The 12,735-nt window shown below is 53.7% G+C and overlaps 1 protein-coding gene across 5 annotated transcripts; it reads left to right on the forward strand.

Annotated features, from left to right (window-relative positions):
- Positions 1-118: 118 nt before the first annotated feature.
- On the forward strand, positions 119-10,705 carry STAC3 (SH3 and cysteine rich domain 3). Of its 5 annotated transcripts, XM_004319846.4 has the most exons (12): positions 119-1,701; positions 2,450-2,510; positions 2,773-3,034; positions 3,278-3,375; positions 3,589-3,661; positions 4,543-4,640; positions 6,006-6,072; positions 6,255-6,304; positions 6,589-6,674; positions 6,859-6,910; positions 7,000-7,137; positions 7,316-10,705. In XM_004319846.4, the coding sequence occupies exons 2-12, from the start codon at positions 2,451-2,453 to the stop codon at positions 7,412-7,414; spliced, it is 1,083 nt and encodes a 360-aa protein (XP_004319894.1). In that variant the 5' UTR covers positions 119-1,701; position 2,450; the 3' UTR covers positions 7,415-10,705. The 5 variants fall into 5 exon arrangements, with proteins under 5 accessions (XP_004319894.1, XP_019808056.1, XP_019808059.1 ...); XM_019952497.3 differs by lacking the exons at positions 119-1,701; positions 2,773-3,034 and having other exon boundaries at positions 1,898-2,510; XM_019952500.3 differs by lacking the exons at positions 119-1,701; positions 2,773-3,034; positions 3,589-3,661 and having other exon boundaries at positions 2,463-2,510.
- The last annotated feature ends 2,030 nt before the right edge of the window (positions 10,706-12,735 follow it).

Consider the following 12,735-nt stretch of genomic DNA (forward strand, 5'->3'; position numbering starts at 1 on the left):
TCCAGGTGTGCTTAGCAGTCCCTGTCCTGTGCAGCTGAAGAAAGGTGAAGAGCAGAAGTCACTTGCCTGTAAGATAATAGAGCTTTCCTCTGTCTTCCCAAAGCTAGCCCTGTTGTTGTGCAGCCTGTCAGACGAGGGCCATTAAAGAGCCTGTTGACCCAGAACCATCCAGCAGCCCCTGCTGAAAAATGTCACCCACCCCTTAAGGAAAAAAGAACAGTAGGCAGAAATGACATAGCACATTGCCCTGGAAATCCCTTGTGTATGGGTAGCAGTATCTCTCTAGCCAGCCTCCTCTGAAGCTTGTCTGGCCCAACCTCCAACATAATCCTTTACTTCTTACAGATACAAGGGATAAAGCAGCACGACATTACCACCTCCAAATTGCTCTGCTCTGAGATGGGAGTATCTCCTTTTTCAGCCATGTCACAGCTCAGACTAGGAAAAGGCTGCATCCCTGTGAGATAATGCCAGATACCTCATTGACCCATCAGATCATATGCATCAGAAGAAAGAGATGGAATCAGGGAATCAGAATGATAAAGGAAGCTTGAGGCTTGGCCATCCTACCTCCAAGAGTCTGCAGTTCCCATGGGAAAGGGGACGTTACTTACAGACGATAAAAACTCCATGTGTGACAGCTATTGCCTTCTGTCCAATATTAACAAAACAATCTGTACGTGATCATTAGACCCTCACTCCCCCAGAACCCCTCAGATGGAAGTCCCAGCCTGGCCTTTTTTAATAGCTCTTAGAGTTCCTTTCACCCTGCGGACAAGATTTTAGAGGAATAGGGGAAAGATATCTCTGGGGGCAGCTGGAGGGAACAAAGCAGTACTACATGTTCTTCACTCCTTTACAGGATAGCAGCAAGGTACCCTTCTAACTACCCATGGATAAGAAAGCAATCTAGTTTGGCTGATAGGAGAGCTCTGAAAATTCGAATGTTCCTTTCTTCACCAGTTTCCAAGCCCTTTCCTTCCTAAAGATTGGAGGCTAGATCGATGCTTGAGGGTAAAAAAAAAAAAAAACATGGCCACAAGAAGATGGTGGCTGAGAAATCGAAGCCTAGTTCCTAAAGTAGATCCAGGGAAGGTAGAATTGGAGAGATGTTTGGACCTTGGGAAAAGGATGGAGAAGCCTGTTTATAATTCATCTTCACCTTTAGTCATTTAAAATCACCCACATGAAGGAATGCCCTGGCGGTCATGTGGTTAGGACTCCGCGTTTTCACTGCCAAGGGCCCAGGTTCCATCCCTGGACGGGGAACTAAGATCCCACAAGCCACACACACAGAGTGTGACCAAAAAAAAAAAAAATCACCCATATGAGTATGCGGTATGTCCCTTCCTGAATTTAGCCAGTTCTGACCTGCACACCATAGATGAAAAACCAGGCAACAGCAGCTCTGGGGGGATGGGAGGAGTTAGGGTCCAGCCCTCCCCGTGTCCAATTTCTCTGTGTCAGCTGTTGTCGCTCAGCTGTCCACTTTCCTCCAGCCCTGTCATTTCAGCTCTGACACCAAGGCGAGAGGCTAGGAGGTCTACAAACACCGTCTGGGTAGCTGGTGTGAGTACAGAGAGTACTGGGGGGGCTTAGCCCCCAAGGAAGAAGACCAGCCCTCCCCCAGCACCACCGTCAAGATCCCAGGGGCTCCCTCTTTCCTCCACAGGCTGTGGACTGACTTAGGGAATTCCAAACGTAAGTTGCCTCTTCATCCTCTTTCCATTTCCAGGACTGCTCACCCAAGCTTCCCCAATCCATAGTCTATTCCGCTTCTTCATTTCTCTGCTTGTCTGTGAGTAGTTTGGGTTTTAGGAATAAAATTATTATTATTCTACTTCAGGCCAAGAGCTAGGATTAGAGGGTGGGGTGGGGGTGGGATCAGGGGAATGGAGTAGTAAGGGAAGGAAAGGCTCATATTACGCTGAAAACTTAAAATAGCTGAGGCCTGAGGCAGGCTGGGAACTAGGCACTGGGCCCCCAGGGCTCAAGAGAGAGGTAGAGGAGAACAAATGTCCCCAGCCCATCCCTCCTTGCATGCTTGTGGACACACACATTAAACCTCTTGAAAGGGGATCTGGGAAGGTGTGTGTCACATTTCTATTGCCCACAGATTCCCAAGAGAAACAAAGTACCTGTAGGAAAATCCCTAAACCACACAGCCTTGTGCACTGTCTTGGGGGTGTAAACTCTGGGGTTGCCCCTCATGGTAGAAGTATGGTTACTGGTTTGAGGAACTGGTTGGGAAGGTCTTTAGTCTGTTGGGCTTTTCTCTGGACTTGCATAGAATCTTTCTGCTCATAAGCCTTATGGAAGGATCTCTGTTTAACCAAATTTCTCCCAAAGCCTCCCCTCCAAGGACCACCCCACTGCAAGGGACAGGAATATGGGAGGGAAGAATGGCAGTCAGGGATTAGATTTCACAGTGGGGTCCAACCTCTTGCAGGATGACAGAAAAGGAGGTGCTGGAGTCCTCCTCCTTCCCAGCAGAGACTCGGCAAAGTGGGGTGAGTCTGGGCTTCTGACCACTGGGTGGGGGGAGCTGGGAAACCGCTGCAGCCCTTGAAGAAAGGTGCTTGAATTGATCTCACTTGTATATGACTCATTTATTGTTAAAATGCTAGCTAGCACCCACAGCCCCTGATACCCCCTAATCCTGGGGTGTGCCCCTTGCCCCAGGCTAGAAAAATGTAGTTAGCTTCAGCCTTACCTACTCTAGAAAGCAAGACAGTTCTTTTAACATTGGGTCTCCTTCACTCCCTCCCTCAGCTACAGCGGCTGAAGCAATTATTCAGGAAGGAGTCTACAGGGACAAAGGAGATGGAGCTTCCCCCAGAGCCCCAGGCCAATGGGGAGGCAGTGGGAGCTGGGGGTGGGCCCATCTACTACATCTATGAGGAAGAGGAGGAAGAAGAGGAGGAGGAGCCACCCCCAGAACCTCCTAAGCTTGTTAATGATAAGCCCCACAAATTCAAAGATCATTTCTTCAAGAAGCCCAAGTTCTGTGATGTCTGTGCCCGGATGATTGTGCGTGAGTCATGAAGGGAAGTGGAGAGTGTGATGTCGAAGGCAGGGGGTGGGGGAAAGGGTTTAGGAAAGGAGTATTTGTATATCAGACAGGCTGTGGTAAGATTTGGCTTTAAGAAAATACTATTCCAGACTGAGAGTGTTGGGTCCCAGACAGAAAAAGGACCTAAGAGCTAGAGTAGCAGCAATGGTACAAAGGGGAAGGGAAATCAGGAACCTCACCCAGATGTTCTCCCCATCTCCCAAGTCAACAACAAATTTGGGCTTCGCTGTAAGAACTGCAAAACTAACATCCACGAACACTGTCAGTCCTATGTGGAGATGCAGAGATGCTTCGGCAAGATCGTGAGTAGGCTCTGGGGAGCAAGAAAGTAGAAGGGAGGGGACGCGTTGCCAGCTACCTCCTTGCCAGTCCCTCCTCAAATCATCCCACCCATTTCCCCGCCTTTTTTTCCTCAACCCATCTCTTACTCCAAGAAGGGGTGAATACTCACGGGAGAGATGGGTTCTGGGCCCTACCTTGTTATCTCTAATGCTTTCTCCCATCCAATCCTACAGCCCCCTGGTTTCCGTCGGGCCTATAGCTCCCCTCTCTACAGCAACCAGCAGTACGCTTGTGTCAAAGATCTCTGTAAGTGCCCCATACGGGACCTGAGGGAATGGGCAAGCCTAGAGATGGTTTCAGCACGATCTCCAGATTGGGAAGCCAAATTCTGAAACAGACTCTATTTCCCATGGTTTTCGCTCAATCTAATATTTTAGCCATCTTGGATGCAGAGTCAGTATTCCCCTGTTTTATAACAGAGGGAGATAAGATTTAGCACGGGCTTTGTACAGTAAGAAAGAGACAGATAAGAAAGAGACAGAACCAAGACTGAAACCTTCTTCTGCCTGACTTCAAACTCTGCTCTTCATATGCAAAACCATTTCTAAGCATGAAGCAGACTGTCCTCATCCTTGTTAGAGCATAGTGCCAGACTCAGGGCCAGACCAAGAGCTGTGGGCATCCTGGGCAGATTCATAATTTGGCAACCCTTAAAAGTGTATTTGTTGACAATTTGCTCAACATTTATTTGGAGGAGAGGCTGAACTCTGTGAGGAGCATGGATGGAGAAAGAAGAACCCACTGGTGGTAGTACCCCAGCTTGCACATGCCACTCAGCGGAACAAAAGCCAGCAGTTAAAGGACCACTCTCCTTAAAAGGAAAATAGTGATTCTGAGCATTCCCCAACTCCCAAGCAACTCATTAGCAGAGTTGTCTTTCCAACATCATATAATGCTCTGCCTGGAAGGAGTGCTGGTAAATATTTTTCTCCATCACATTTCCAGTGATGTCGTTAGAGCTCTTTATAAATTGATGACCCTAGGTATACCCAGCTGACATTTTGCTAATTCTAAACACACACGCACCTACTCAGTCCCATCTCTCCCTTACTTAAGAGGTCTCTCTTTCCTCTAAGCCTTTTTCTGCCTCTCCAGTAATGTCTCCTTTCTTCTCCCATTCCAACTAGCTGCTGCCAATCGCAATGACCCTGTGTTTGAAACCCTTCGCAGTGGGGTGATCATGGCAAACAAGGAACGGAAGAAGGGACAGGCAGATAAAAAAAATGTGAGCACCCAGTTTTCCTACTGAGGCCTTCCAGAGACCCCATGGAGCAGGTCCTGTCTCCTCTCTGGAAAGCTGACAGAAGTAGGAATCCTCTTCCCCTAAAATTGCACATAACCCAACAGACAAATTTTTGCACGCAATTTTAAAAGGCCTCAGTTTAACAACTCCTGCCATAGCATGTGTTTAGTCCAGGAACTCCCTTCTGAAATTGTCAGATAAACCACCATAACTAACTAAAGGCTAGGCCCCAGGGCCCTGGCATTGCCAGGCAACAGAGGAAAAGCTATGCTTTTGGATTTGGAGAGGAGAGCTTGTCATGCCAACTAATCAGAGAATTCTAGAGCCCCCCCAAGGGTCCATGAAGGTAATCTGGTCTGACCCATTTATCCTATAGATGAGGAAACTGAGGCACAAAGCTTGTGGCCAAGAGCACCTTCATTTCCTTTTGTAATAGGTTACTAGATTGGTAATACAATAGACGTATTCAGTTCAGCAAGGAATTTGTTAGCATATCCTTATATCTTTCTGGACAACAAGGATGGACTAATGTGGATAATGGTTACAGTTAGATGGATTCCTAAAATTGGTTGAATGACAACACCCAAAGGATTCTGGTCCTTTAGGGAGTTTCCAACTAGAGGGAGATTTCTGATGCTTTATGACATGATTTAGTCCTTAGTCCTCACCTATGGACATTTTTCTCACTGATACAAATGAAGATATAAATGATATATCCCATTAAGTTTGTGGGAAACCTAGGAGGGAAAACTCATACACTGAATAATATATTCAAAAATCTTACAGACTAGAAGAAAGACCAAGAACTAATCATCCAAAATTGTGTAAGGAAAAATACCTAACTGTTCTTGGATCAAAAAATGAAAATCAACTGCACAAAAACAGAACTAGAGATCTGGCCTCAAAGTAGTTGATATGAAAGTTGGGTGTAAATTAGGGATTTCTTGGAGTGAGCTGTGACTTATAAGGCACTATCAATGTGATCTGACTGCTTCCAGAAAGGCTAGCCCACTTGGGTTCTGTTCTCTTAAGGGAATTCTAAAAATTGTGCTGCCCATTTTTCTCTTACACACTGTAGTATTTTTAAGGGCAGACATTATAGTAAAGGACATGGATTTTGCAAGGTAGTGAGCTTCCTGTCAACTACATTCAAGCACAAAGTGGGTGGTCACCTGCCATGTTGTTTCAGAGGAAGTCCCTCCATTAGGCAGGTGGTTGACTAGATACTTCTTCCAAGGCTCCTTCCAACACTGAGATCCTATTCTCTAGTTCTCTGGCCTGACTTGAGAGCCAGGGCAAGCATGGGTTTCCAAGACAGCATCTTCCTAACTCTAGTGCCCTCTCCAGTCTCTAGCAGCCATGATGGAAGAGGAGCCAGAGTCTGCCAGACTACAGGAAGGCAAACCCCAGGATGGTGAGTAACACCCACCTCCATCCATAGAGATGGAGGAGGGTCAGGGCTCAGCTGTGGCACAGGAGATGGAGGGCCAAAGAGCATGCCAGGTTTGGAGGTAAGAGGCCCTGGAACAGAAAGGTAAGGGATTGAGGGCTACACTCCAGAAGCCAGAGACAATTTGTCGGTGTTTCCCATTCCAGGAAACCCTGAAGGGGATAAGAAAGCTGAAAAGAAGACACCTGATGACAAAGTGAGAATATTTTCTCCCTGTGGGGACCCCAGTCCTCTCCCCAACCTAGGTCTGACACCACTCACGCCACTCACGGCCTCAGCAGAAGCTCACACTTATTCCATGGGTTCCAATCATTAACCTGTCTTCTCCACCACCTCACACAGCCAACACATTCGTCTTAGTTCAGGGACATGAAAGAGAGGTGGAATGTAGTGTGTCTAGAAAATACCCCTGGCCTTGCCTCCTGCCTCTCAGTCTGGGACAGAGGTGCCCTGAGACTCATCACCCCCTTTCACCCCCAGCACAAGCAGCCTGGCTTCCAGCAGTCTCATTACTTTGTGGCTCTCTATCGATTCAAAGCCCTGGAGAAGGACGATCTGGATTTCCCGTGAGAGGCCTTAGGATTGGGGTGGCGGTGTACTGGGAGTGGAGAGGGGAGAGCCCAGCTCCCTATGGGAAAGGAAAAGGGGGGACTCGGGCATGGAGCCTATTTGGGGCTGGACCTGGGCACAGCCAAGGGACTGAATGTGTAAGGCTCCTAAATCTCAGAGGCCCCTTCCTTCCTCTCCCAGGCCTGGAGAGAAGATCACAGTCATTGATGACTCCAATGAGGAGTGGTGGCGGGTAAGAGAAATGTCTGAGACTCGGGTGGGACATGGGTTGAGTTTAGAACCAGAGATTGTGAGATTAATTACGCCTACCATCTCCTTTAGGGGAAAATAGGGGAGAAGGTCGGATTTTTCCCTCCAAACTTCATCATTCGGGTCCGGTCTGGAGAGCGTGTGCACCGCGTAACGAGATCCTTCGTGGGGAACCGCGAGATAGGGCAGATCACTCTCAAGAAGGACCAGGTAGCTCTGGTGCCCCAACTCAACCCCAGGCCCAGAGGCTTCTCTGCAAACTACACTCCTTGCAGATCTTAACCCATTAATGGGGCTAGATTGGGCCTCCATAACTCTGGACTCCCCTACTCAGCTCTTCTACTGTTTTCTCTTGATTCCCCTCCTCCCTCGTCCCTTAATCCTTTAGATTGTGGTGCAGAAAGGAGATGAAGCCGGTGGCTACGTCAAGGTCTACACCGGCCGCAAGGTGGGGCTGTTTCCCACCGACTTCCTGGAGGAGATTTAGGCGTGAAGACGCCTGCTGGCGGGAGATAACCAAACCCCATTCTGGGCAGGCCCAGTGGAGGTTGGGGAGAAAAGGGGCGAAAGCAGCTATACTGCTGGGTGGGGGAGATAAGAAGGCCCGCCGGAACGTGACGGTGCTTCCGGGAAGGGACTGGTTCCCGTCCCCCTCCCCCGCCGAGGGCGTCGGATACTTGGTGCCGGGAGCAGCCTCACTCGCAACCCCTCAGGTCCAGCCTTTGAGATCTGGAAAAAGAACGCGTCTCCACTAGGGAGACGGGAGGGGGCATTGAGGCGAACCATCGAATGTTGCGAATTTATTAAAGTTTTGACAAAAGTTAGGAAAGTTTACCGTTTAACTGGGGGCCGAGGCGAGAGGGAGGAGAGAGGGCCTGGGAAGGGATGGCGAATCTTCCCCAGCTGTCCCCTCACTACCATGGTGCGAGGTGGGGAGACAGATGCGTCCGCCAGGCAAGGCCTCTGTCGTCAATGAAGAAAGGGGAGCTGGACTGGGGTCACGGCCCCCGCGCCCCTGCTGCTGGGAGCAGGATCGGGTAGCAGGGTAGGTCCCACTAGCTCTTAGTGATTTCGCCGTGGGCAGCCCCTTGCATTTCCGAACCTGGCTCAGTTCCGAGCTAGGCCGCCAGGGGGCGATGCAAGATCTCCGTTGAAGTGCGAGGGACGGGGGTGGGGGGGCGGGGGGAGAGAACCGGAGACACCAAGCCTGAGACCCTGGTCCTGTAAGGGGGTGGGGTGCGTGCCGTCTCCATGGCAACACTTCCTCAAGTCCTCCGGGAACTGAGCGAGCGAGACGGGGGGGGTGGGTGGGGGCCTGACCCCTCCCGCGCGGCCCCCGCCCCAGCCCTTTGCGACAGGTACCAAGTGAGAGGGCGCGGGGCAGACAGCTAAGCAGCTCAAGCGGAGACCCCCCCTGCGGTGCGCCGTATGTAAATTATATTTGCATATGCAAATATGCAAATGTACCAGCCCAGGTCGCGGTGGCAGGTGGCGGGGAGCGGGAAGGTGTAGGAAAGGGAGCTGGAGGAGACGAGGAGTTTAGGGACCTGGGAGCGGACCAGTGAGCGGCAGCCTGGGGTGGCCGCTGGAATGGGGCTGGCTGAGGGTCTTGAGCTAGATGGCGGGTGGGGGAGGGTCAGCCTGGCCAGTCAAGAGATCCTCTTCTCTTCTGCCGGTTGTCAGCCAGGCCTGAGGTTGGCACCGCCTAGCAAGGTTGGCAGCGGGAGCCCGGGCACCATCTGCTGCTGGCGGGGGGAGGGCAGAGTCTCAGCTGGGCTGGGGAAGAGGAGGGCCCGGGACGGGAGCGCCCCCCTTCCTTCCAGAAAGCTGAGGTGTGTTGGGGGTAGGGAAGCACACGAGAAGACTCGCCTCAGAACCTGGTTCGGTTTCCTGTTCCCTTTGCCCTTGACTGATCCGGACGCCTCGGGGCGGCGGCGGGGTCATAAAGGGAAGCTCAGGCAGCCCCCTCGAATCACGCTTGGGCTGGAATATCAGATCGCAGGCCCCCCTCCACCGCTGCACACAAACCTTTGCCCCCATCCCTCCTCACGACCCACCTACCACCAAAGCGGGGGACAGGGACGGATAGGGCTTGGGTCGCAATTCTTCATCAAGCGATCAAAGGGACTCAAAACCAGAGCCTCCCAAGATCCTCGAGAGCGCCCCCCACACACATAATGCTGAAACAAAACCAATTTACTGGCTCATTGGGCGGCAGTGCTGGTGTAGGGGTACCGAGAAACAGAAAGAGCTGCTGTTCTCTCCCCCTACACTCGGGGGGCACCCTCCTCCCCCGCCTCCCGGAGCCGGCAGCTGTCCCTAATTAGAGCGGCGGTTTAATTGGATTTATCAGCAGTTAATAGGAAATTAAGCAAAGGGCCCGAGAGAGGGAGGGTGGGAGGAGCGGGGAGGCTGACTGTGCCGAGTTCGAAGGACGGGTGCTGGGGTGTCAGGGGTGGGGACACAAGGTGCAGTTATAGCAATTGAGCCCCTTGGTCACACCCTCCCCCCAGTACTTGCCCCGCCCGTGGACCCTGGCCTGTGGGCAGAGAGCAGGTCTCAGGAGAGGGAGGCAGGAGGGACAGCGACCCTGTGTGAGCCCCCAACGCCCCCCACCCCTGCCAGCAGCCGCCTGGGTGATAGATGATGCTGCCTCACACTGCAAAGGTCATAAGTCTAGGCCAAGGAGCTGACTGAATTGAAAACAGACTGAAGGAGGGGCCGGGTTACTAGGGTCCAGAACACAACCCACATCCTACCCCTCCCCAGTGCCCACCCGGCTCTTAGCAAAGAAAGTGCCCCTTGAAGTCCGAAGATTGAGCAGCACCAGGGATGAGCCTGCCTCCTGGCTGTGTTGGGGATGTGCTGGGAGTCTCCCTATGCGGTTGCTAATATCCCTCTATGGCTTTCCCACCTCTCCCCCAGCTACCCGGGTTGAGGCTGGCAGGGTCGGCTGTGGCCAGAGAGGCCTAAGGTCTACACCACTGGCCCTGGGGGCCCAGAAAGGAAGTTTGTAGGCAGTCAAGCAGGGGCGCAGGGTCCACAGCCCCAGGAATCTCCTATCATCAGAACCTCATTATATGGCTAGACTAGCAAGGCCTGCTTCAGGGATCCCAGTGACCTCTCTGCCACACTTCGCCACGGCAGGGCACAGGCAGCAGCTCTGGCATGTGTGGGTGTGAAACTCTGAGTGTGTGGGGGGAGGGGGGAAGGGGATTTCTCTGTGCCCCTGCTGATTATGGGTGTCTGTGTCCCTGCTCTGTAGTGTGTGTGTGTGTCTGTGCCCTGAATGTGTGAGGTGTGTCTATCAAGAGTCTCAGGTGTTGTGTTTGTGTATATGTGTGGACCCCTGGCATGTGTGCCCCTGGTGTGAGCCTGTGCCGCTGAGTATGTGTCTTGTCCCCGATCAGCCCCACCCCCAACCTCTTAAGATTTTTGGCTGTCTTAGCCCCTGGGTGTCAGATGTACATATGTGTTTTGACGGGTCTACGTGTCTGTGCATTCTTCACTGCTGCGTGTGCCCCGCGTGTGGGCATTTACATGCGCTTCTGCCTGTAGGACCGTGTATGTGTGAGAACCAGGAAAAGCTTCTGGTGAGTGTGTGTTGTTCGGGCGTCTCTGCCTGCAGGTGTGTGTGCCTCAGTGACAGTGCGTGGGCGTGTGCCTGGGTGTGAGCCGCGCGGCGGCGTATATTCGAATGACAGTGTGACGCACGCACGCACGCTCGTGTATGTGTGTGTGTGTGTGCTTGCCAGGGTGAGTCTCCCGCCCCCGCCCCTTCCTCTCCCCATTTCTATTCCTCTCTCCTCTCCGAGCGGGCTTGGCTCCGCCGTCCGCATCATCTCCATCCATTATTGAAGAAAGAGCCGCGTCCGCTCCAATCACATCAACACCCCCCGCCCCCCTCAGTTCCGCTCGCCCCGCGGCCCCTCTGGGTGCTGGGGAGTGGGGGAGCCGCAGCGCGGCGGGTGCGCCGGGCAGTAGCTGACTATGACCCTATGTCCAGAGCTGGGCCAGGCACCGGAACGCCGGGGTCCCGGGCGGAGAGCGCTTTGCATAAACAGATGGCGCAGGCGTCTTTGTCTCGCTGGTTCGTTCGCTGCGCGGCTCCCGGCTCCGCGGCTGTCTGGCTGATGCAATCATGATCATCTCAGAGCCTCGGGACCCGGCGTCCTTAATAGCGGCAGAGGGGGTCAGGGGCCCCGGGGCTCCCGAGCAGATGCTGGGCACTGTGTCTTCCAACCCTGGCGCCCCCTCCACGCCGCACTGCTGCAGAGGAAAGAAGGAGCCCGCGCCAAGGTGACGGGCGTGTGGAGGTGACCGGGAAGGGGACCCTGGGCAGTGCCCCGAGGTGTCCCCAGGCTGTCCCGTTTGACTGCTGCAGAACCCCAGGGGCAGCAAGGCAGAGAATAGGAATAGAACCGGGGAATGGGAGGGGGGAGAAAGACAGTGACAGAGAGAGAGGCATTTGTAAAGAGAGGCACAGCGATGTAGAGCAATGTAGAGGGAAGGAGAGACGAACGGAGGGAGACACAGAGAAACAGATGCAGGGGGACACAGCCAGGTAAAGAGAGCTGCAGAGGGAGAGACAGAATGAGAAGGAACAGAGAGACAGTGATAGGGTCTGAAGCAGACCCAGAAAAAATGGGCAGCCCGAGACTGGGGCAGGTAGGGTCAGAGGGCGGAGAGCAGTCTCGAGGCGGAGGCGGAGCCCCGGGCATCTGGGGCAGCCCAGCCTGGCGAGAGAAACTGGCCTGAACCTGGGGTGCCCGCAGCTGGCGAAGTGGGAGCTTCCTCGTCCCCTCTCCTTCCCTTCACTCGGCCCCACCTCACAACAGAAGAGTGGAAGTTGAGGGACCCACTGCCTTGGCGGTGGGAGTGGCAGGAACGGCTGACCTGCCAGCCCGACCGACACTCCTGGCACTAATTTACCTGCCCAAAAGCCGCGGGGCGCAGGGCCAGCGCGGCCCGATAGGGGGCGCCTGAGGCATCGCCCCATAAGAGCTTGAGAGCAGCTCCGCCTCCAGGGGGCGTCCGCACCCACGGCCCCGCTGCCAACTTGTTCCGCGGAGTCCAGCTGCTTTTGACGTTCGGCTCCACCAGAGCGCGGATTAGTGTCTGTAAGGTTTAGGGCTCAGAGTCAGATCCCAGCGGGAACCCAGCCCGCCCCTGGCCACGCCTAATCCGCAGCTAATGACCTCTGTCGGCTCGGTCAGCGTGGCCTGAGTCCTTCTGGTGGGAAAATGCGGGGAGGTGGGAAGAAATGCGATGTGGAACCCAAGGAGTTGTGTGTCTCAGCTTGGCCCCAGAGACCACGATCCAGAGATGGGCGGGGCCTTAGAAATAGGGTCACCGACAAGGGGTCAGAGAGAAGTACCAGAAGCAGGTGAAGGGTCAAGGAGCCCCGGAGAGGCAAGCGCGAAAGCAGTAATGTAATAAGGAACTCCGGCGGAGGCCCAAGGCAGGAGAATCAACGGCGGCTCCAAGGAAAGAAGTGGGTCAGAGGGTCCTGAATGCGCTAGGCCCGGGTCACTGGAACTCACAAGAAAGGGCACCGGAAGGAGGGCGAGGGCCCAAGAAACAAAGGGGCGCAGTACAGGGGCCAGACATCCCTATCGGCATCCTGGAGCCCCAGTTGTGCCACAAGAGCCCGATGTGCAGCCCAGCTGTGCGGCCCTCGAGCTCCAGGAGTGATTTTTAGTCCCAGAGACTGGAGGGCTAAGGGGGTGACAGGACACCCCAGCCCCTGACCCAGCCCTGGAGGTGCGGGTCCTCAGGAAGGGCCGGGCTCTGCGCTGCTCCAGGCTC

Source organism: Tursiops truncatus, chromosome 11 (genome assembly GCF_011762595.2).
Source record: "Tursiops truncatus isolate mTurTru1 chromosome 11, mTurTru1.mat.Y, whole genome shotgun sequence".
Taxonomy (NCBI): domain Eukaryota; kingdom Metazoa; phylum Chordata; class Mammalia; order Artiodactyla; family Delphinidae; genus Tursiops; species Tursiops truncatus.